The following is a 26946-nucleotide window of genomic DNA, read 5'->3' on the forward strand; positions in this document are numbered from 1 at the left end:
ATCCCATTTTCTTTCAGAAATGCGTCAACTAGCTAATGGAAAAGTAACTGATGAAATACTCAAAATACTATGGATACAAAGGTTACCACATCAGGTAAAAACTATCATTTCAGCTAGCAACGACAAGTTGGATAACTTAGCTTCGATGGCAGATAAAATTATCGAAGTATCGGACAGCCGAAATGATTGTTTTTCCATTGCCAACATTAGTGACAAGGTCACAAACCGTCAGTCACATGAACAAGCTGACGATGCAACGACAATAAGAAAATTGGAACACCAGATTGCAGCACTCGCACAAGCAGTAGAGCGACTTAGCAACAGCAACTCTCGTAGCTACAATAGACGTCACTCAAAATCACCTATGCGCCGAGACAATTCACGACCACGATATGATACGTGTTATTATCATTACCGATTCAAAGATAAGGCCACTAAATGCAAACCACCGTGTAAATACCAGCACACGTCGGAAAACTATAAACGATCTACTGTCGAGACGACCGACGGTAGTGAACTTCTTGTGGTATATGAAGCCATTAAGCATTTTCGCTATATGCTGGAAGCCCGTGAATTTGAAATAATTACGGACCATAAGCCGTTAGTATACGCATTCACACAACACTCAGATAAATTACCACCTCGACGTGCACGACAACTTGATTTTATTAGTCAGTTTACAACATCAATACGGCACGTAACAGGTACACAGAATACAGTGGCCGATGCGTTATCGAGAATAGAAACTATAAATGCACCGCCACCGCTAGATTATGACAAGTTAGCTTACGACCAGTTAGCAGACGCAGAACTATTGTCGTTATTGTCAAAACCGGAATTATCGATAAAACTAGAGCTCGTAAATATGCCCACTACGAACACAAATATTTACTGCGACACTTCTAATGGTAGACAACGACCGTATCTTACCAAACAATTTCGCCGCAATGTGTTCAATTGTCTACATAATCTCGCTCACCCAGGTATACGGTCAACAATAAAATTAGTGAGTAGTCGTTTCGTGTGGCCGTCGATGAACAGTGATTGTGCGAAATGGACTCGTGCGTGTTTAGCGTGTCAAAAGTCAAAAATAACGCGACATGTTATAAGTCCGTGTGGTATTTTTAATGTGCCGAGTGATCGTTTTTCACATGTACACATCGATATAATCGGTCCTATGGTCATGTCACGTGGTTGTACTTACTGTTTAACCGCTATAGACAGATTTTCTAGATGGCCAGAAGTTTTTCCAATTCAGGATATTTCGGCTGAAACCATAGCTCGTACGTTATTTGAAGGCTGGATAGCTCGATATGGAGTTATGGAGAGATTGACAACAGATCAAGGACGGCAATTTGAGTCTACTCTGTTCACCGCAGTAACGCAAATTTTAGGGTTTAGAAGAATACGTACATCAGCATATCATCCACCAGCCAATGGTTTAGTTGAACGATTCCACCGATCACTTAAAACGGCAATAAAGTGTTACGAAACTGAGCACTGGACAGATGTACTCCCCTCAGTTCTTATGGGCCTTAGATCAGTGATTAAAGAAGATCTAGGTTTAACACCTGCAGAAATTGTATTTGGAAGTACGATTAGATTACCTAATGAGTTTTTTATGCAGTCATCAGTGGCGACAGACCCTTGTTCCTTTGCTGAAACACTAAAGAAAACAATGGAAACCATACGCCCAGTGTCAACTTCAAACCACGGAAGTAAAAAAGTTTTTATATATAAATATCTAGCATCCTGTTCACACATTTTCGTTCGGGTCGACCGGGTCAAGAAACCGCTAGAACAACCATATGAAGGGCCGTACAAAATTGTTCAACGATACGAAAAAACCTTTAAATTATTAATTAGGCAAAAAGAATGTATCATATCAATAGACAGACTGAAGCCATGTTTCAACGAAAATGAAGATAATAACACAAATCTATCAATAACAACGAACCAGCAAAACCAGAGAAATACAACTACAAGACCAACAATAATACAAACAAAACAAACCAAGTCAGGAAGAACCATCCGCCTCCCCGTAAGGTTTTTGTAAATTGTGAATTGTATCACTTTTATATTTGTATTTGTATTTTTATATTTGATATTTGTAACTATGTATGTTTAACGTAAAATTATCGTTTTCACTGGAAAGGGGGTAATGTAGGGATTAACAAAGATGTTAAATAACATGTCACAATGAATGCGTTTATATATGTTTATATGTTTTATCTTAGATGTACTGCAGTACGATAACACTCCGTGTATTTTTTTTAGTCTCGCGCTGTTCGTCAATCCAGTGACACTTTTTATTTGTACTCTTTTTTTTATGTTGTATAAAATCATTTTTCATTATTAAAAATTATTAATTATTATAAATTTTAATTGTAGTATTTTGTAATGAATATAAACACCAAAACACTACAAATCGCTCTATATTAATTTCTTTACTTCATTATTATTATTTTAAAACAAAGAAGGGTAAAATATATTAATAATTGTTATTTTTATTAATGACACGATCCTATCCCTAAATAGGACCTTAAAAAGTTTTATAGGTATAGTGAGGTACATAATACAGGGAAGAATTTAAAATCATCAGTCAAGACCCATTAAAGCTATTCATAGTTTAGCACAAGTTGAAAATAAAATTTCGTTGACTATTACTTTTTCGAATTCTTTAATATCCAGACTATTATTTTTTTACAAAAAAGTCTTTAAGTCTTAAAAAAAAAATCTTGTAGACCCTTTTCATAATGCTTCTATTACTTAATCGATAATACAGACCTGTCCTCAGTGTAAAAATGTTAAACTTATAATAAAATTATATTAAAAATAATGAGGTACAGCAAGGGTTGGTAATAGACTATCAATAATCCAAACCGGCCCTCGGAGATAAAAAATTGGCCAACGGAAAAATATTTAACACCAAAGTTGTCTTTATATTTTATTTTCATTATTATCTCTATATATACTTAAAAAAAAATTGGTTACGTGTCCATATTTATTTGATGTTTAATTTACTTATCAAATAATTTAATTTTCTTATCATTAGCCCAGAAAAAGCGGTGGCATTTATTTTATGAGAATACTTATTTTTATATATTAAAAATAAATACTATTAAATTTACATGTATTCTATTTTTAATTTTAACAAATTGATTACCTATATTTGTTTTATTTCTGATATTCAGACAATTTTTTCTAATTTTTTAGCCTATATATAAACTTATTGTCTCCCTCTAAGATAAAGGGTTATACATACAAATTTTACTATAAATAATCTATATCTAAAAAACTGGATTATTATTATTTTGGTTGATAATAATTTTTAAAACCATAAGCTCGGAAGCGGAAATTCATCATAGACTTTCTGTTAATTATTAATAAAAATAATATTAGTATGATTTACTTATTATTTTTCCTCTCCTTAATCCCAACTACTTAGGATTGGCTACCTTTATTCTTAACTTTAACTTAAAACAATCTCTCACATCATTTACGTCACATAAGCTGTCTTCATATCGCATTCATTAAACATTAAATTCATTAAATTTCACAAATAGTTTTTATAAATTGTTTCAAAAGATTTAGAATGAATTATACATAACTAAATATGTAATTTATGTAGTATATAATTTTAAATATGTATTTTAAAGTTATAGCTAATTAATCATTTAATCCTGTCGTACGTCGGTAGTGCCCCAACGTAGACACAAAGGTTTATTAAAGTTTTATGTATATATATATAGACGACGAGTTCGTCGTCCGAGCTCTTCTCGAGTCCTCCCGTTGGATAAACTGATCAGCCCCAATCTCTCTAATTAGTGGACTACTAAAGGGGTAGAGTTTAGACCCGTCAGCACAGTCTAGCTCAAAAGTAGCAGACTGAAGGGTGGCTCCTTGTCAGCCACCAGCACAACTACCTTTTTACTATACCCACTAAAGGACGGTTAAGCCCAAACACTAGCCAGCTCGTACACTAATTATTAAGATTGACTAAAGGACCAGCAGTCCAACCTAGACTCTAGCCGCACACACACACACACACACACACAATTTCGAGATCACCGTGAATATTAAATATTTGCGCTAAATCCAGATTTTTAAATAGTTTTTTTATTTACGAAATGTATTAAATACAAAAGTCAAATAAAATATAATATAATAATTTAACACAAAATTAATTAAATCTTATAAAAAAAAGGTATAAAATTATTCTTACGTTAATGACCTAACCCGTAACTCGACGTTTCTTCTACAAAAACGTCCAGTCTCGTCTCGCTCCGTATCGTTCCGTGTCGACCCCCTATACTTTTCATGTTTCCCTTTTATATTCTTTTTCCCACCATTATTAATTTGCTTACCCTGCATTTCCCTTTTATATGGAATTATTTTATTGCTTAAGAGTTCAAAAATTGCTTACTACTATTGTAAGGCTTATATTATACTAAAATCGACGTAATTCAATACTTCCTCATCTAATTACTACAATCCTATCTTCTCTAGCCACTCCACTCATCCATCTAAGCATTCTCACCTCTGCTACACTCATTCTCTGGTCTACTTTCTTGTCAACCGCCCAAAACTCTTAACTATACATCATAGCTGGACTCACTTAACTCTTATAGAACTTACCTTTCAGCCTCATTAGAATTCTATTATCGCTTAACACACCAGACGCTTTTCTCCACTTCAACCACCCGCATTTAATCATGTGTCTTATATCTTCGTCAATACCTATTTTCTCTTATTAACACTATATTGTCAGCGAACAACATGCACCACAGCACCTCTCCTTGTTTTTCTCTAGTAATTTCATCCATAACTATAGAAAATAAGTAAGCTTCTTTAAGTAGAACTCATACTCTTAACCTTCTGTTACTCCTCCTACACCCAAAGAAAAACCTCAATCAGTTTTGATAGAGAAATTTTATCAAGGGTTTATGNCTACACCCAAAGAAAAACCTCAATCAAAATTGAAAGAGAAATTTTATCAAGGGTTTATGATAATGTTTTATTAATACGAACAAAATAACTATTCTTATAAATAATTATTGTTCAAGACAAGAAAAAAAATTATCATATTGATAAATATATCATAGATTCAATAGTAATGATATATTTATCAAATTGAACAATGAATTTATTATATAGATCGAGGCTTTTCTCTGGGTGTACGCTTTTTATCCTGGTACAAGCTTATCATACATATCCTCTATTACATTAATGTACCTTTCCTGGACGCCTTTTCTCATTAATGCCCACTTTAGAACCTCTCTCGGATCTCTTCACACACTTCTCCAAATCTATAAATGCCATACACAGCTTTTTCATCTCTTTCCTAAACTTTTATATTAGTTGCCTCACATAAAATAATGGCTTCATTGTTAACTTACCAGACATAAATCCAAACTGATTTTTAGATACCGATGTCTCATTTCTTATTCTTTTATCTATTACATTTTCCCAAAATTTTCATACTATGACTCATAAGCTTTATGTCTCTATAATTTTCATACTCCTGTATATCTCCTTCGCCGTTAAATATCGACATCACAACACTATTCCACCATTCATTTGGAATTTTCCCTTCTAATAAGATTTTATTAAAAAGATCCTTCAACCGCCTTAGGTCAACACTGCCTAATACTTTCCATATTTCTTCTAGCACTTTATCTGGGTTTATACTGCTTTATTGTTTTTCATTGATGCCTCAGGCTCCTATACCTCTTTCTCACAAATTAATTCTACCAGTCACTTGTTCCACGATATATCCTCTAATGCCTCTTTTGGATACTCCTCATTCAGTAATTTTTCAAAATACTCTTTCCATCTTTTTTTCACATCATCACTCGATAGCACCCTCTTATCATCACTTTTTATACACCTTACTTAGTGATAGTCTTTAAATCTTTTTTCTCTTATTTTTGTTCCTAGTCTACCGTACAACTATTAATATCTCTTAAACTTCGCCTTACTTGCTACACACTTGACTTCTTTGTACAAACGTTTATACTTTATCCAATCTTCTCTCCTTTTGCTCTTTTGCTATACTTTGAACTACTTTTTCTTACTCTATGATTTTCTAAACGTCCTCATCTTATCACCAAGTTTCCTTGTTGTCATTCAACTCCTACTCTTACCAACTATCTTCTTTTAATTATNACTACTTTTTCTTACTCTATGATTTTCTAAACGTCCTCATCTTATCACCAAGTTTCCTTGTTGTCATTCAACTCCTACTCTTACCAACTATCTTCTTTTAATTATTCTTTACACAACTTCTTTACCATCAGTCTATGTTAAGAAGTTACACTTTCGCCTGAGATAACTTTACAATCTTTTACTCGCTTTACGCTCTCTTTCTTCCACATAAAATAATCAATTTGTGATTTATTACTTCCACTCTTGTAAGTTATATAATGTTCTTCCCTCTTTCTAAAATAAGTATTTACCACAGCAAGATCATATGATACTGCGAAATCCAGGATTCTTTCTCCAGCCTCATTCTTTCTTCAAAAAGCATACCCTCCATGTATTCTTTCAAATCCCCTCCTCTCATTACCATTCATATCTCCATCTATTACCTCGTCTCCATTACCAGGTAATCTTTATATCACCTCATCCATGTCTCTCCAAAACATTTCCTTGTCTTTTTTATCACATTCTACTTGTGGTGCATAGGCTCATATTACATTTAACAATTTTTCCTCAAAAATTAATTTTACGTATATAATTCTGTCACATTTCCTAGCTACTTCTACTACTTTACTTTTCATCTCCACATCCATTATTACCCTACACCATTCTTTATATTACACTTACTTGAATATATTATTTTATAACCCTCACATATATTCCTTTCTTTCTTTCCTTTCCGCTTAGTTTCTTGCACACAACAAATATTCACGTTTCTCCTCTTCAATACTTCTACTAATTCTCTACTTCAACCAGTTAATGTTCCAACACTCCAAGTACCTATTTAATATTAAGACTTATCATTCAATGTTCACTTAATTTATTATTTATAACAATATGTAAAAATAGTTTCAAATTAATAAAACTAAAATCATTCTTATTGCATAATTTATATGATTAAAAAGTTTTCAAGTAAAATGTCGGTGGATATTTATAAATGAATACCGATATTTTTAGTTAGCAGTCGTATATATTTGTTAAAGACTTACAATTTATTGATTCTTTTGTTAAATAACGCGATACCACAATATATAATACATTTGTTATAAAATGTCTAAATTGTTGAATGTTTGGTACGGAAACGTGCTGGACAATTTTATTATCACTTTTAAGTTACCCTAAAATGCTTATACTTAAATAATATAGTATATATTTTTTTACTTTAAAGTATGACATAATTTTAAACAATTTTGATTAAATAAGACTAGCAAAAGGAATAACAACTGAAAATATCGGAATATCCACGTAACATTAGTTGTTACATAATGAAAGCTTCAAAAATAATATTTTCTTTTTAAATTGTCCACTTAGAATATCACATGCTTTATTATTGGACACATATTTTATTATTTAAGATATTTAAATATTATATTAGCAAATAAAACAAAACTAGGATAAATGGTATTATTTTGTTTTTTAATATTTTATTCTATTTACACCTATGATCAAGGAGTTCCTTATTTAGATAGGTACTTAAATGTCGTACAAGGTAGTTTTTTGAATTAATGTGCCTATCACAGGAATGCTGGATCTTCATGGTATAAAATGTTCAATTTAAAGGGAGTATTAAACATTTTTTTTATGTATATTCCCCCCTTGTAATCCTCAGAATCATTGAAATATTAATTTTAAAATAATAGCGTCTTTTATTGTAAATACAAAATAAGTGTGGATCTACGACAATTTTTTTTTAATTTCTTCTCCCGTAATAATCAACAAGTGGATATTCTCAAGAATATTCTCGTTAACGAGAAATTTCTCTTGGAAATTTTCATTTGTTTCATCACTTATTGCATTATACTAAATATAACTAACTTTTCTTACCGTCGCCTGAGAACGAAAAGATTGTAATGTAAGATAGATGATTTTTCAGTAGAATTTATTAAAAATAGAATTATCATAAATTTATATTGAAGTGTTAATTTTTATTTAAGATAATCCAGTATATAATTGTAGGTTAGTCAATTGATAGAATGAAATCGTAAAATTTATTTTAAATTGTGTTAAATTTTTAACATAGAATATATCTACAGTAAGATTCTGTCCGAATAAATATTCGGACATTGTCTAGAAAAAATAATTTTTCTTTTAAATTGTCATCGTTTTACAAACCTTTAAGTATGTTTTAATAAGTCATTCAAACATTGTTCTAGCGGAGTTGATCATACTTTGGAGTCTATTAAACATTACTTTTTGTAGACGATGTCCAAATATTTACTTGACGCCCTGTAAATTGCATTATAATTTTAGTTTCATTTTATTTATTCTATAAATGACCTAATCCTTTAATAAATTATATTTAGAGTAGAATTATCTGATACTAAATTGTCGCATCATCAATAATTGTATCATAATTATTTATTTAGATTAGGTTAGAATGGAAGAAAGTAATGCATCCAAAGATAAGCAAGAACAATCCGGAGATGACTCCGGTTACTCATGTACGTCAAACTTATCAAAGAGCAGGTATAGGTCATTGTTAAAGTATTACTAATTTCTTAGTTATATTACTTATGTATTTTATTTATTTCATTTTATTCATATTTTATTATAATTTATAGTAATAGTTGTAAATCGCGTCATAGTCAAAGTGCGTCAAGTAGAGACAGTTGTTTTGAAGATAGAAATTCTCCAACTTTAAAATCAAATGAAGATGGGTAATTACTAAATTTAAATTATTTATTATTTTTGTGTTATTTGCCTTTAAAGTATTTTTATTCAATATATTATTAAATTAATAATCCAATATTATTATGGCAATTAATTATTACATTTCAAGAATTTAAGAGAGAGATCTATATTAAAGAAGGTTGGCTAAGGTTAATCAGTATACTAATTACTATTTACTATAATTAATTTTTATATTCGTTTAGATTGATGGTATTCTATCAATACTTTGAGTCTAATCATAAACTAGAGTTTAAATTTTTTTAAACATCATGTTTAAATTATATTTAGTAAAAGTTCAACATCAAACTCTAAGTCTCCGGACGAACCGGAACCAGCAGTCTTAAAAGATTCGTCCGATGATTCACAAACGACGGCCAATCAAGAAGAAACAAACAATGTTGATTTGGAACCTGAGCAAATGACATTAAACAATTATGAACAACAGATAGGAGAATTATTTGAAATAGATAGTAAATATTATTCAAACTATAATTAATTTTACGAGTATGCTAAAAATTTAAAAACAAATATTATGTTTTAATATAGAATTAAAACAACAATCTACCGACCAAATATTAGAATCAGATTTAAACCATGACAAAAACGAACCTATTGATGACTATGATAGAAATAAAGGAGCATTGTTACAATTAGCTTCTTTGTGTCAATCGTTTCGTGAATACTTAAAAACCAAATCTATCAACATATACTCAAATGGTATGTACTTTGATATGAAAAATTGTATAACCTTTGTAAATGTAAAATATTTTATTTTTAATGAAACGTTTAGAATCAACATTAAAAGAACTCAATGACCACGAAACACAACTAAAAGAAATCATTGAATCCAACGAAACTGTCGATGGTTCTTTTGGTGTAGTCATATCGATGACAAATGGCTTAATTATAAACACATCTAATAGCATAATAAAAAATATGGGGTATCCAAAAGATATGTGGCAGGGTCGATCGTTTATTGATTTTATCCATCCCAAAGACCGAATTTCATTTATTAGTTACATGACTTCTGTGTTGACGAATCCATCTATGGTTTCTGGAAGAGGTAAAGCTTTTTAAAATATTACTTTGATATTTAAATCTTGTTATTAAATTAATAAATACCTTTGTCGTGTATATGACTTTTTTATTATTATAAATAAAATTTTTACTTTAAAAACCCGCACTGTGCGTTCTCTGCACGGTAGGATTGTGGCAAAGTGAGAAAGCAGCGTAGTTGGGACAAGTATAGATGATATCTGACAGCGATTTACATTACTATAATACGAAGCTCTTCAATCCGATTTCGTTAAATTTCACAACAATTTATATATCTGTAATTTTAAAATTAATATTCAAAAAAATGTTTTGTTGAAACCGTTTTTCGAGAAAAACGCTCGCCAGCGTTTTACCATTTAAGGTTTGAAATTTTCACCAGACTCCGCCCAAAGATATTTCTAAGATATAAAAAATTTAATCCAACCTGTTTATTTATCACCGTTTTACGAGCTTTTTTTTTGTTTTAAAATTGAATTATCGATTCATTATTATTATACCACTGTATATGTATTATAACTATATGTACTATATTGGTTGCTTTAACCGAACTCGTCACTAAATACTACCATAATTCCCAACCTAATTAATTCATTTATTTTAACTAAACGTACTCATTAGAATTATCAACAAGATGGTTGGTTTTACTATAATATGGTCAATCCAACAATATGATTTTTAACCGTTTACAATGCAAAAATTATTTTTTTCATGTATTAAAAGAAAGCTCATTTGAATTTTAATACAATATAAAAGAGATATTGTATTAAAATTTCAATATGATTATTATTTTTAAAAATTATAGCAATCTTTAAATGCAAAATAAAAACAAATTGAAAAACATCATTTTTAAATATATTCTGAGATATTTTTCTAAATTTCTAAAATTGATAGGGTTTTTCCTATTTTTGGCGAAGATAAGTTTGACTAGATGAAAATCAAGTTTCAATCGTCAAAATATTGGTCCATTGAAAGCTGAGAATTTTCATAGACAGGCATAAAAAAACGCACATTATGGTAAAACGAATACCTTCTCAGCATCTCAACGAAGCTAAAAAATACTAATTTTGATTTTTAATAAATTTAATATGAACAATATTTCAATTTGAAGTTTCAGTTCGTGTTTAAATTTAAATTTAACCTTAACAATATTATAATTATTATAATTAGTATCGTAAAATTTTAGATGGTAAGTCAACAGTGACTTTTCTAAGAGCAAAAAACAATGATGGATTTTATTGTAATATGCGTAAGTACGAAGATCTTAATGCTGGATTTTCTGTCACGCATAAAAAAGTACACTATCAAGTGTGTAAGCTCACTATTGCATTTAAAGAAACATTTTGTACCAACACACCTACATGCCTGGTTGAAATTATTGCTATTCACCAACCTCAGCTTCTATTAATCGTCAAAGCACAGTTAATTCATTCCGCTTACTCCTGTAAGTAAATATTGAAATGGTTTATTTTATATTCACTTTAAAATCGTAATAAATACAGAAAATGTACTGTATAGTTTTACTTTTAGACTTTAAAAATGTAACTTTGAAATATCATTTTAAAAATATTATCTTATCTAGGTCCAGAGGAAAAAAAAGAAAATCCACAAAATTTTATTACCAAACATAATGCGCTATTAGAGTGGTGTTATGTTGATCATTTGATTATCTCTCATTTTGGATATTTACCACAAAACATAATTGGTAGATGTGTTTTTGATTATTATAATATGGAAGATTTGTCTGTGATAAAAGAAATTTACGAAAATAGTAAGGTTGCCTCCATCATATATATATATATATACATGTGTGTGTGTGTGTATACTGAGAGAAACAGATCTAACTGACATCTATAATATTTGTTACAATTAACATTTAACTGATACTTTTTTTGCAATCTTAGACTACACTGAAATCTTATTTTTTATTGATTATTAATAAAAACAATTTTTTATAATTTAAAATGTTTTCAAAATGTCAAAATAGTTATTTTTTAGCATTTTTATTATAAATTATTTTTGATGAATGACAATTTTGAGACAAATATTTCATAAATTACAAGCATTTAAATACATAAAGTTTGTATGGGCTTGAGTGATGGCTCGTGGGTACTGGTGGTTGGTATATGATTTTAAATACATCACTAGTCATAGGTATAAAAAATATCCAAATATAATAAAATAAAACACAATACATATAATATATTTTTGAAAGTCGCAGTACAAAATAGAAATGAAAATAATTATAATAGAGATTATATTATTATAACAACCCAATAACGACGAGCGCACACGCAGTTAATTCTAAAAATAAATTACCCAATCTAATCGCGACAGCATCGTCCGAGCAATATTCTGAAACGTATATAATAAGTGAGCGCTGTAATTGTGTGCGTGAGGTTTAGCTGCGATATTAGGTACGGGTTTTGGACGACCGGTAGCGTCGTCTATAAGGTGAAGTTTAGAATATGACTAGAATATGGCTATTTTTTATACCTATGACTAGTGGTGTATTTAAAATCGTATACCAACCACCAGTACCCACGAGCCATCACTTAAATCCATAATGCTTGTAATTTATGAAATATTTGTCTCAAAATTGTCATTCATCAAAAATAATTTATAATAAAAATGCTAAAAAATAACTATTTTGACATTTTGAAAAAATTTTAAATTATTAATAATCAATAAAAAATATGATTTCAGCGTAGTCTAAGATTGCAAAAAAAAATCAGTTAAATGTGTGTCGGTCGTCCAAACTCTGCTCGTGTGTACATGTGTACCCGCATATCCTGAGGAAAACAACTTAAAGTTTGCTCACGACAAATGTGCAAAAATTTGCACTTTTATTAAAAATGTAGAATTAAAAATATACAAAAAATTTCCTTTTTGTAATTCACTGTTTGCGTTATAAATACACACCAGTACGAGTTGTACCTAACCGCACTGTATACCCACTAAATTTATTAAAATTATTGTTACTCAATAATTACTAGCTGGAGCGGATAAGTGATATTTGAATCGATCATTACAAAAAGGCCATTTCTCCAAAAATAACTTGATTAACAATTTTATTTGTTAAGATTCTATTTTCATTTGGTTTATTGTCTATCTGTTGTCGATAACAGTATAAAATAATAATAAGTCAATATGAGTGAATTTGAAGACGAAACTGAGTCTATGATTTGTATTAAAAGAAAAAATTAACTAAAAAGAAGTGATGTTGAAGTTCATAAATAAAATTATTACAAAGAATGCACAGTATATTTTGTAAGACTAATTATTTAATTTTATATGATATACAATAAACAATTGATCAGAGCCGCGAGTTCATAATCAATGAAAATTTACAATCCATTGGAAGAGGCCATATCTCAAACACGTTCATTCCCTCATAAAATAATCCAATAGGTATAAATAGTCAATATTACATCATAGTTGGTTTTTATAATGGAATTCAATAATTCAACCCTTCAATTTTCATCTAAAATTTAGATTTTATTTTGATCTTTAAAAACAGTTTTTTACGTTTCCTAAAAAATAAAATTTTATGGAGATATGGCCTTTTCAAAAAAACCGATTCATTTTAGCTATCGGAAAATATTAGATTGGGTCTAAGTGTAAAAACTATAACGCTTGTGGTTTATTCTTATACATGCATACAGGGTGATTTTTTTATCATAACCCACTCAATTACTTGCAGAATAATAATAATTTAAACATTTTTTTTTTTTTATTATCTTTAGTTACACATTATTCTTGAATTATTAACTATGTAATACTTTTTAAGATCATCCCTTATGCCTGGCAAGGGTGTCAACTTTGTTTTTTTAAATGGTAACACATATTTTGAATTTAATAAAATGTTTGAGTTTTCAATTCAATAACAAATGTCATTTGAATTTTTAATATAACTTTATTAGCTTATTAGATATAAACATTTAAAGTTTCAAATTTTTGAGTTAATATACATGTATAATACACATGGGATTGTAAATACAGGTAGCTAATTGGTTTTTTATAACATCGATATTAGCAGGTACACAGCATTGTTATTATCAGTTGTAGTAAGGCACATTGTTATGAGTTTATAAATACACTAACTGACAATACAGAAAGTATATCTAATGATAATCATAATTGATAATAAACAATCCGTGACTGAGACAGCAATGTCATAAAAATTCAATTAGCTACCTGTATTTACAATCCCATGTGTATTATACATGTATATTAACTCAAAAATTTGAAACTTTAAATGTTTATATCTAATAAGCTAATAAAGCTATATTAAAAATTCAAATGCTATTTACTATTAAATTAAAAACTCAAACATTTTATTAAATTCAAAATATGTGTTACCATTTAAAAAAACAAAGTTGACCTCCCTCCAAGGCATAAGGGATGAACTTCAAAAGTATTACATAGTTAAAAATTCAAGAATAATGTGTAACTAAAGATAATAATAAAAAAAAATTTTTTAATTATTATTATTCTGTAAGTAATTGAGTGGGTTATGATAAAAAAATCACCCTGTATAAATATATATAACATTTTTTATTGATTTATATATTTTTTGACCTGATTATAAGAATGAAAGGTAAAATTTTGAGATACCATTTATAAAACAAAACGTAACGCGCCCGAGAATATCTGTTTCCCGGTAGGCCTACCCGCACATGATTAGTCGTCCTAAAATTGTTACATCTTTTAATTTATAACTACCTAGTAGTGTCATAATCAATAATTTATAACTACCTATTAGTATCAAATAATTCTATTCCGTTTTATAAACTTTCTCAGTTCTTTCCATAAACTTCTAATTGGTTTGCAATGTAAATGCTCTGCATCATTTTCAAACTATGTTAAATGGTACATAATTAACTATTTTCCTAGTTCAACAATTTAAATTTATCAAAAATCTTATAATTAAATTTTGTCGTTATAGATTTACAATTTATTACTAGCCCATGCTTATTTTTTAACAATTAATTATTTTCATGATGAAGAACATTACGATAACTTTTCTCATTATCTTTTAAACTGTCCTTACTCTCTAAAAATAAATCTGTGTTAGTTAATATTTAATAAATATTATATTCATACTCTCTCTTCCGATATCATTTTATAGTCTCAATCTATTATAGTTAGATGCTCTATTATTTACTTTCTTCAAAACGCAAATATGAATGATATGAAATTATAAATAATGAATCTATTTAATACTCAGTATTTACAGTAGTCAAAAAAGTCTTCGTACACCGATATTAAATTTTTTCAACAACATAAAATAGCGACTTAAAAGTTGAATAACGCCATATTTGTAACACACATTTATTCATAAACATATAAATATTTGTTTAAAATAATTGAAGCATATATATTAATTACTTTAATTTATATAAATATATATATAAACAATTTTAGAAAAATAATAGCAAAAAAATCTTCGTACAAATTAACATTAATATTTTTAACTTAATTAATTATAATAATAATCATCATTAATGATCAGTTGGCCATCCTTTAGCTCTAAGAACTTCATTAATACGTTTTTCCATGGATTCTACAAATTTTGATGTAACAGTTGAGTCAATACTGTTCCATACTTCAAGAATTGCTGTTTTCAATTGTTCTTTGTTTCGAGTTTGATAATTTTTTAGACGTCTACCTATTTTATCCCATAAATGTTCTATAGGATTCATGTCTGGTGATTGCGGAGGTGTGTTAAGTTGCTTTGGTACTCGGTATAACAACCATTATTTAACTTTTTTTGCGGTATGATTTGGATCGTTATCTTGTTGAAAAATGAACGAATTGCCAATTTTTAGTTTTTCAACATTTGCATGTAAATTATTTCTCAAAATGTTTAAATAAACATGTTGATCCATTTACCATCGATAAATACCAAAATACCAACACCTGCAGCGCTCATACAGCCCCAAACTAATACATTACCACATCTATGTTTTACCGTCGGGCACAAATTTTTGCAATCCATTTGCTTGTTTGGTTTTCTCCACACCATAACTAGCCCATCTAAACCAAAAATACTAAACATGCTTTCATCGCTAAATAATACAGATTTCCAAAAATCATTTCCCTTGTTTATGTGTGCCTTTGCAAAATATAAACATTTTTTTTATATAATTTACTGATAAAAGGTTTTTTCCTAGCTACACAACCTTTATATCTTGCGTTTCTAATGAAATTACGAATTGTCTGAGGCACAACTTTTACATTATAGTCATTATCAATCATACCAGCAAGTTTTGGTGCACTTATTTTTGGTTCCGTCTTAACTGTTCTTAGTATAGCCCTCCTGTGATGAGATTTTAATTTTTGGGGACGACCATTACGTTTTTGATTTTCGAAAGAACCAGTTTTATTATATCGGTTTATTATAAATGTACAGTCGAATGTGATTTATTTATTGTTTGTGCAATATTTCTAAGAGAATTACCATCTTCTCTTAGTTTAATTACTAATTTTCGAATTGCAATAGGTATCTCCATTGTTCAATGTGTATAAACTGAATAAAACGCTCTAAGCGTTTGTCTACAGAAACAATAATGACATGCCCGCAGATATGTGGTATCCATACGTATAAGTCTATATGGGTTTCTCCTATTATAGTCCTATTTTTATCTGTAATTTTTATCTATAAATGTACAGAGACTTTTTTTGCTCACATTTTCCTAAAATTGTTTATATTTATATATGTATTAAGTAAACAAATTAGTATATATGCTTAATCTTTCTAAAAATCAATATTAATATGTTTCTGAGTAAATGTGTGTTATAAATATGAAGTTATTTAGCTTTTGAGTCGCTATTTTATGTTGTTGAAAAAATTTTACATCTGTGTACGGAGACTTTTGACCCACTGTATAGCCGTTAAGGTATAATATTTGTAAAAATAAAATCTCATTAGATAAAAAAAATATAAATAATAGATAATAAAAATATGCTTTTAACGCAGTCTATAAATGCAAAATTTATTTAAAAAATAATCACAGTGTGATTATTGGATTATAATCACCTGTATCAAATTATTAGAGTTGTTAGTTATTTCTGTTTTATATATACAAGTGTCCCATTGTGATTTACTAATTTGACTATATAAACTTAAATTAAAATTATTGAATTACGGTAGGACATTCTATATAACCTCAGTTGCATTAAAAACCATTAACTATTTAAAGATATAATGTAATATATTTTGCTCATGCAGTGACAAAAGCCAGAAATGTACCATACAAAGGTAAACCATACAGATTCAAGTGCCAAAATGGTGATTTTGCACTAGTTCAAACAGAATGGTCAAATTTCATTAACCCTTGGTCGGGAAGAGTAGAATTTATTATTGGCCGTCACAAAGTGATACAGGTGATTTTGAAAACGGCATATGATATTTAAAAAAAAAATGTTATATCATAAACTATTAAGATTATAGATTACGTTAACATGAAATTCATTTACTTTATTACCAATGTTAAAGCTTCTAAAAATAATTGAATTAAATAAAAATGACTTATATATTTTAAAAATTATCTAAAATACGATTGTAATTATTGTATTTAAAATTTTTAAGGGTCCTTTAAATCCAGACGTTACTACTCCTATTGATGATATTTCTTTTGAAAAATCACCAGAAGACAAAAAAAACTCTAAAGAAGTGTGTGATGAGGTGAAAAAAATACTCAACAAGGTAATTTATTGAAAGTTTGTTCAATGAAATTTTGTTATATGCTTGCAGATTTAAAAAAATGTTATACATCATTGACTTTAACATAAAATTATTGTAATTTATTGAAATTCTTTGCGTGTTCTATTATTTTAACTGACACTTTTCAATTATTATTTGTTATTGTATTAGCTGTTTTGATTTTATAAAATAACAACATTGAGAATTTAGTATTGCAATAGAAACTAATTATAATCATTTATTTTATTTAAATATTAATTTTCTAGAAAAAAATGTGAAATAAAATAAAAGCGTTTATTACTTGAATAAATATTTTTACTGATTACAGTATTGCATATCTCATGATAGATTGTAATGCAAGTAAAATATATTTTGGGTTGATTATTTTTTGAAAGTTTAATATTGGAGTATATTTTATGTCTCTATAAGTAAACAGTACAGTATACAAATATTTCTTAAAATTTAAATGATTGTGAGATATAAATATATAATATATAATTAATTAATGTATAATTTATCTTAATTTTAAATATTTAAGCTTAGTTTAAACAAACATAACTAAATTATTTATGATTTTTATTACAGAAAGTGATTGGAGCACCAAGTATTTTACAAAAACTTAAGTCACCTATTGAAACTTCCACAAATCTTAAGAAGCAAATATCGAACAAATGTAAAGATTTAGCTATGTTTATGAACTTCTTAGTAGATGGTATAGATCCATCTATTCAAATACCATTAGAAGTAGAAATACAACCTGAACATTATGACAGTTTCTCTGTACGTATAATTCATTAGTAAACTCCCTTAATTAAACGTTCAAAAAATAAAATTAGCTTTACATATTTATTACATTTATGAATTCAATATTATTGGCTTAGTTTCTAATTATATATAGTAGTATTTATATATATACATGTTTTCATAGTTGTAAAAATTATGTATAAATTAATTTCATTTAGTATTAAAAATTCAATTTATATGAAAAGTAGTAATTATATCATGCTGACTAGTAAAATAAAAAGACAGTATGAGAATTAAACTTTTCTTTTAGCTAAAGGGTTTGAGGTTATAATTTTTAGTTCTAAAATTTGCTTTATACCTATAAAAAATGGTATTTTTAAGATAAATATGTGTTCTCATAAAAAAATAATTCTGTGGCTATTTTCAAAAGCTGATATGTTAATTTTAGTAATTTTAATGAACGAAACGAGCAAAAACAAGTTTAAAATTTCAAAGGTATCTAATGCAAATCAACATTTTTTATATACAAAAAACATTTATATCAATACGCCAGCGCAAAGAAAAGGGGGGATGAAGCGCAATTGCATCAGACCCCGCACCTGAAAATTATATTTAAGGCTTACGGTTCTGAAATCATAATATTACTGCAGTCCCCATATAAGTTGTTTTAATACAGAAGCTTGCGCCATCACTGAAAATAGGCATTCTATTTTTGATAGATGTCAAAAGATGTAGATAACACCCTTTATTATACATATCATGAATAATCCCAAAATCGAATTTTTGAGACTTATCAGATTTTGGGTACAAGCTGCAGAATTCAACCCCTTTTAAATAATCATAAGAACATTACTGCGCATTGACGATATTTTATAACATTTATATAATAAAAATGTTCTTAATAGTTTTCAGGCCAAACTATAGAACTATGTACACCTTTCATTCAATAATTTCTTATTTTTTGGATTACAGTAGAATTTGTTTACTATTAAATGTAAATTAGCATCATTTTTGTCTTTTCCAAAACTATATAGGATCGTGATTCAGTGATGCTGGGAGAAATATCTCCACATCATAACCACGAAAGTAAATCTAGTTCCGGCACACCGCCAAGTTACACACAACTTAACTATAACGACAACATACAAAGGTATACAGTGTACATATTTGTATTAATACATATTAATTTTGATAGCTGTTCCTTTCAATTAATAAGCAACTCGCAAGTGATTTCGACTTTCCAACAACTACCTACATAGTTGTTGTCTAATCTATTTAATTATACCTATACATTTCCTTAGTATTCCTTTTAATAATAAGTATTTAGTACAATTTAATAAGCAGGTAACTATAGTCAAATTTAAGTGTACTTATATGTATATTTATTTTTACTATTATTTATTTATTTATTTTTAGATTTAAATGAAATACTTGGTTGTTTTTATTTACTGTGCTAATAATTATTTGTATAAGTGTAGTCATCCAATCATGTGTATTATCAAACTACGTCGACAATCACTCAAAAATGAGTGTAAATTTCCTAATAAATTTTATCTATCTATACTTACCTTTGCAGCTCAATTTTAATTTTGTATAAATTGATATTATACAAAGTTATTTACAATTTACTGGCTAATCGCTATTTGGTTTAGATTTTTTGAAAGCAATTTTAAGAGGGTTCCTTCAGACAATACAAGCGTAGAGAGTTATTCGAAATCTGGAAGTTTGGAAGATACCTCTCATTTAGAAAAGTTCGTGTAATAATCATTATAAAGTAAATACGTATTTGCAGGTATAAACATATTAATCATATTTCAGAACTTCTAATAAAGTGAAGGCGGACCAGTTGTTATTAATGAAGAATCCATCTTCCTCAATCGCTAATGCTGTTAGCAATCAAGAATCTTCAAAACTTTACTCAGAACAGAAATCGAAACGTATCAAACAACCACCACCACTTACTCAAGCTATGCTTCTTCGGTAAATACAAAAGATATTTGTTCAATTCAATATATAAATAGTTTGTTATAAACATACGTTTTTAATGTATACATTTTGTTTAGACACAATAAAAAAATGGAAAATGATTTGGTGAAACAACATAAAACTAATGCAAAACGATTCAAATTTTTTGAAAAATTAAAAAAGAATGTCCAAGAAGAATTAAATGACACAGTGAGTGGTACCTTAAAAAACTATTCGAAATGTCAATTTTTTCTTTTTTTTATATCTCTCCTTCAGTCAGTGGAAATCAAATAAGAAATGATTAGGGCAATAGATCCCACAATGACTTTTTCTATTTTAATGTTTTGATATTTTATATTTTGGATACTTAATAAGATGGAAGTCATGAATAACCTTTAGTCCACATTAACATTCAGTAAAGTAATACATATAAAAAAGCTCTGAGATATGAGATTACAGCGCCCACGAAATGTTTCTATCACTAAGGTTTATCATACCCTCCCATGGCAAAATCATTTGATTTAACATAAGGACATTATTTTTTTGTTTCTTATACTACTAAAAAACAATAATAATTATACAATACTGTAAATATAACATCCAAAACTGGTTGCAAAACAATATATTTTTTAGTCCGACACTACTCATGGAATAAAACGTAGTAATTCCAGCATGCATGATAATAAGATAGCCAAAAGGAAACACGCGATGGTTAACAATCCAACTACTGTAAATACACAGACGCAAGATAGTGAAACATCACCAATGACTCCTACTGTGGCCAGATCTACACAAATTTGGCCTCCTTGTTTAATAAGTCGAGATTCTCAGACAATGTAAGATAATATTAATAAGTTTAATCAGAGACATATTTTAATAAAGGAAAAAAATAGCCCACCGCTACCCACATTTCTTTTACGATATATTTGTAAAAAACACTTAATGGTGAAACTTATGTAGTTTTCGCTACTCTAAGAATCTAAACTCAAACTGATATATATATATATATATATATATATATATATATTTGTTAATAGATTTAAGTGAGATAAGTTTACTTTAAATTTTACATAATAATAAATATATATATTTTTTATTAATATGACATAAAAAAGCCTATAACGCTCATATAAAGAGTCAATCTGTGCTTTCTAGAGATATTTCAAGTAGTAAATACATGTACTACCCGAGTAGCCAGTAAAAAAGGCTTGCCATCCTAATACCAATAATAAATCCAATAATTAAAGGAAAAAACGATATGAAGTACAGCTCTATCAATTAATTGTCATTAGAGAATTTTTTAGCTTCGATGCAAAGCTGAGAAGGTATTGGTTTTACTAAGATGTGTTTTTTTTGTGTCTGTTACCACTTTTTCTCAGTTCTCACCGAACTGATTTCTTTCAATGATACGTCAAATGATCACAAATCGTATCTAGTCGAAGACATTACTCTCAAAAATTGAAAAAAATTCCCTCGTTCCCCGTAAATGGGGAAACCTCCAAAAAAATTACAAATTTAAAAATCGCTAATTTTCGACATTTTTTCAATTTTTTTTTAAAAAAGAAAATCCACCCCATTTTTTAAGAACTTCAACCCTTTTATTATAAATATATATAATACTTATCTCAAAAAAATATAATGATCCATGTGTGTTGCCACTTTTTCTCAGCTCTCACTGGACCGATTTCTTTCAAAAGTACGTCAAAAGATCACAAATCGTATCTAGTTGGAGACATTACCCTTAAAAATTGAAAAAAATTCCCTCGTTCCCCGTAAATGGGGGAAACCACCAAAAAATTACACATTTAAAAATCGCTAATTTTTAACATTTTTTCAATTTTTTTTACTAAAAACTGCCATAACTTTTTCAAAAATGAACATATTAATATAATTTTTTTTCATATAGATGCATGATATCATTACCTTTTATTTGGTATATTTTATATGTGACACTTTATTTGCCCACAGGGGGGTATTTAAAATGACAACTTTTTCACAAAAAATTAATTTTTTCAACTTGATTTTTGAAAATGTTTCGGAAGGTCTGACACTTTTATATATATCTTAAATTAAAGCTAATGTAATATACTTTATCACGAAAAAAAAAAATTTCAGACTTTATTTTATCTTCACGGTGAAAATGGCTACCGAATGTTATTTTTGTGTGAAAATTTTCGATTTTGTAACTTAATACATCTTTCATTCGACATACTGTTTTTTTAAATCGGACTATTTCCCTATATTTGAGGGGGGTTCAAATCTAAAAAATGCATGTAGAAAGTAGAACTTTTTCAACTTAACTTTTGAAAGTGTTCCGGAAAGTCTGACACTTTTATATATAACTTAAATTAAAGTTAATGTTATATACTTTATTATGGTAAAAAAAAATTTCGGGCTTTATTTTATCTTCATGGTGAAAACAGACATCAAACTTAATAAAAAAAATACGATTTTTGTAATAAAATTCTTTTTCATATTTTTAATTTTATAATGCTATAACTTTTTGAAAGATGTATGGATCAATATAATTCTTTTTTTTATAGATGCATGATGTCTTTACCTATCATTTGGTATATTTTTTTTTTATATATGACCCTTTACCTGCTAACAGGGGGGATTTAAAATGACAACTTTTTCACAAAAAATTAACTTTTTCAACTTAACTTTTGAAAATGTTCCGGAAGGTCTGACACTTTTATATATATCTTAAATTAAAGCTAATGTAATATACTTTATAATGGTAAAAAAAAATTTCGGACTTTATTTTATCTTCATGGTGAAAACAGACATTAAACTTAATAAAAAAAATACGATTTTTGTAAAAAAATTCTTTTTTATATTTTTAACTTTATAATGCTATAACTTCTCGAAAGATGTATGGATCAATATAATTCTTTTTTTTGTAGATGCATGATGTCTTTACCTATCATTTGGTATATTTTTTTTATAAATCTGACTTTTTACCTGCCTACAGGGGGGGATTCAAAATGACAACTTTTTCACAAAAAATTAACTTTTTCAACTTAAATTTTGAAAGTGTTCCGGAAAGTCTGACACTTTTATATATATCTTAAATTAAAGCTAATGTAATTTACTTTATTATGCGAAAAAAAAATTTCGGACTTTATTTTATCTTCACGGTGAAAATGGCTACCGAATGCTATTATTGTGTGAAAATTCTCGATTTTATTTTTTACATTTTTAACTTTATAATGCTATGACATATTGAAAAGTGTATGGATCAACATTATTTTTTTATGAGAAATAATATTTTTTAATAATCCCTTTTTCATTCGACATACTTTATCTTAATTAGGATATTAATAATGAACTAGCAGATCATGTAGCTTTTGGAATAATCCACACCCAGAGAAAAACCTCGATCTATATAATAAATTCATTGTTCAATTTGATAAATATATCATTACTATTGAATCTATGATATATTTATCAATATGATATTTTTTTTTCTTGTCTTGAACAATAATTATTTATAAGAATAGTTATTTTGTTCGTATTAATAAAACATTATCATAAACCCTTGATAAAATTTCTCTATCAAAATTGATTGAGGTTTTTCTTTGGGTGCACCAATTTTTTAAAATTAAACACTATCTAAAGATTTGCATCGAAGCGTTTTTTTTATAGTGATTTTAATCACTGTCAGATATCATTATACTTGATCCATCTTTGCAACGTCACCACTGTACCGCGACCCCCCTGTGCTGGGTTTTTTTTTAATTCACTGTTTTAGACTGTTAAAAGCCGTAATAGCCTCTTAAATAAATTATATAACATTTTTTTGTGATAAAGACAGTTAATGATTATCCATTTGTGAATTGTATAAAAATTTAGTTTTAAGTTACTCTTAAAATTGGCAGCATCTTAATTAACAAGATGTACTTTTAAGTTCTACTGGCATGTTGAATTTTTAACCATGACATTTATATTAATCTCTTAACCCTAATGTTTAAAATTCATTAATACTAAATGATAACGAAAACTGACCAAGCAAAAAACCAAGAAAGCTCTACTTTGTCCTATTTTAGACGCCCATGGTCTAGCTAATTAGTTAACTGTAATAATTTTCAAACTATATGATATAATTAGTAATATTAATTATTGTTTTCGACACATTTTTTATTATAGGGTTGACTTACCAAAACCTAATCCTAATCATGTATTATACTATAAACTTCCTTTAAGCAACAATGTAATGCGAGGGAATCCTAATGAATATGAAAATAATACTTTTAATGCTTTAGCTGCACCCAACGGTAAAACTCAAGGTAAGTTAATTTTTAATATTATGAAGCTGTTATTTAATATAATAAATGTATATTAATGTAACGTAATTATTAGAAATAAAAATTTAAAGTTAAAAAAATATTAATTATTTTAACTACAGACTTATTATGATTTATAGTGCCCTCAAATGAGTAATTTATTTTGTTTTATGTATTATTTAAAAGACTTAAGCGTTTGACTAATGACAATATTGTACTTAACATCATTAAAAAAAATAATATAGAGAGTGTTTAAAATTGGGAATACTGACCAATTCGTATGAGCAATATCCTGTTAATTATAATAGAAAAAGAGACTTTTTTTTTATTAGACATTATTTAAACTCTATTATAATTATGTATTTATTATTTTATCTTTTAATGACTTTTTTAGATAATGCGGCTGAGCAATTACAACCTTTGACACTTCCTCTTTTTATGACTATTCCAGTGTTAAACCAAATGACTCCCAAAGCTCAACTATTTCAACCATATTTATTACTACAAAATCAGGTTTGTTATTATAAGATTATTTTTGTTTATTTTATAATTTAATTTTCGACTGTAAAATTAAAAAATTAAAAATATTGTTTACAGTATTACTTTTTCTCAGAAATTGGTGTATTTTCTGAAAGTGAATTTCTCAAGTTTCTACTAAAATTTTAATACAAATTTAAAGGCAATAGTTTTAGGTAATGAAAATGACGATAATATAATAAAATGCTAAGAGTATAGGAAATGTAAACGTGAGCAAAACACACAAAAGCAATCTAAAAGCACTATCATCATTAGAAAATGAGATTCCAAACGTAGAAAAATTCTAGTGGTTAGTTTTTACAAAAAAAATATTATATAACTAACAAAAATTTACACTGTGATTTTGTATAGTGAATCTACGCAATTAAAGGAATAAAAAAAATTAACTCGGTAGTTGGGACAAGTATAAATAATATTTGAGAATAATTAACAATACTATCATAAAAAACGCTTTCTTTCGAATTTATAGATAATGTTTAATTTTTAGATGGAATTATTGGATTACTCTAAGAGAACAAAGCCTAAGGATTAGGAATTCCTTAATTAAATAATGAGTACAAGTTTTATAATTTAATAGTATAATATATGAATACTTAGTATAGTAATCGAATTTATTATTATAAAATTGAACTATTAAATTTCATTACGATTAGTGCGTTTTCGAAAGAGTTATACCAATTTTGTTTTTTAATCTTATAGTGCGTTTCTAGAGCTTTAATTTACTATAGTTTTAAAATTGTTAATCATTTCGGAACTTTTTTCAAAATAGTTGAAAAAAAACATTTTAATTACATGAGAGATCTCATTCAAACCCTTCATGTAATTAGGTTTTTCTTTGAATTTTTACAAAAATCATAATAAAAGAAAGCTTATTGCCTCTTTCATATTGTATTAAAATTTTATTAGAATCAGTATTTTTAAAAGTTATAGCAGTTTTTAAAATAGAAAAAAAAAATTTAGGAAATTTCCTATGTTTTACTATGATATTTTTTTCTACATTTTTAAAATTGATTATTTTTCTAATTTTTGAGAACAATAAATTCAATAAGATTAAAACCCGATTATTTTAATGTATTATTTAGATTCAGTGAGAATTGAGAATTTGTATGGATAAACATAAATTAAAACGAATATCATGGTAAAACATGTACGTTTAAATATTTACATCGAAGTTCAAATTTTATTTTTGTCAAAATTTAATGGGTTATAACTCAAAAACTATATTTTTAAGTTATTATTAACATTTTTTTTACATTTTTTTATATTACGTTATTTTTCAAGAAAAAGTTTATAACATAAAATTTTGATTTTTCGGTGATTATGTCAATTTTTTTTCAGTCTTATGCACAACAAACATACAAAAAAAATGCTCAATTTCAAACAAAATCGAATTCTGAAAGAGAACAACCAAACACAATGCCTAAAGATCTAGATCAAGTAATTAAACTATTATTTCAGCTCTATTCTTTATAAATGAGTTAAGAATATGCTATAATATCAGATAAACGATTTGTATTAGTTTTAATTGATTGAATAATTTTGAATCACAAATTTTGTAAAAATGCGCTACTAGATAAACATGTATGTCACATAAAAATCAAAATTCTCTTTTCTTCATTCTACTTTTTGTTTTTAATCTTATTTTTTATTTAAAAAATTGATTTAAAAGTTAAATTAAGTTCAAAATTTCACAAAAGTAAATTTTTATGAAATAATTTTAACAATCTTTTTTTAAGCTCCCTTTAAAAAATTTAATTTACAGTGGTAAATTAAATTAAAGGG

General features: G+C 27.6%; 1 protein-coding gene across 4 annotated transcripts in view; it reads left to right on the top strand.

Annotated features, from left to right (window-relative positions):
* LOC126901968 (period circadian protein) overlaps positions 1-26946 on the top strand; it is a 34821-nt gene that overhangs the window by 2258 nt on the left and 5617 nt on the right. For 3 of the 4 annotated variants that reach the window (XM_050678956.1, XM_050678955.1, XM_050678954.1), the window contains exons 2-19: positions 8568-8667; positions 8763-8858; positions 9160-9341; positions 9418-9588; positions 9662-9934; positions 11111-11368; positions 11507-11695; positions 17159-17313; positions 17519-17635; positions 18218-18412; positions 19411-19526; positions 20029-20133; positions 20195-20356; positions 20440-20551; positions 20975-21177; positions 24491-24630; positions 25022-25140; positions 26503-26601. In XM_050678956.1, coding sequence (XP_050534913.1) covers positions 8579-8667; positions 8763-8858; positions 9160-9341; positions 9418-9588; positions 9662-9934; positions 11111-11368; positions 11507-11695; positions 17159-17313; positions 17519-17635; positions 18218-18412; positions 19411-19526; positions 20029-20133; positions 20195-20356; positions 20440-20551; positions 20975-21177; positions 24491-24630; positions 25022-25140; positions 26503-26601 — 2781 coding nt within the window. In that variant the 5' untranslated portion in view covers positions 8568-8578. The remainder of the gene's footprint in view (positions 1-8567; positions 8668-8762; positions 8859-9159; positions 9342-9417; positions 9589-9661; positions 9935-11110; positions 11369-11506; positions 11696-17158; positions 17314-17518; positions 17636-18217; positions 18413-19410; positions 19527-20028; positions 20134-20194; positions 20357-20439; positions 20552-20974; positions 21178-24490; positions 24631-25021; positions 25141-26502; positions 26602-26946) is intronic. The other variant, XM_050678957.1, reaches the window with a different exon arrangement.

This window comes from Daktulosphaira vitifoliae, unplaced genomic scaffold, assembly GCF_025091365.1.
Source record: "Daktulosphaira vitifoliae isolate Bord-2020 unplaced genomic scaffold, ASM2509136v1 Scaffold_3, whole genome shotgun sequence".
NCBI classification, from domain to species: Eukaryota; Metazoa; Arthropoda; class Insecta; order Hemiptera; family Phylloxeridae; genus Daktulosphaira; species Daktulosphaira vitifoliae.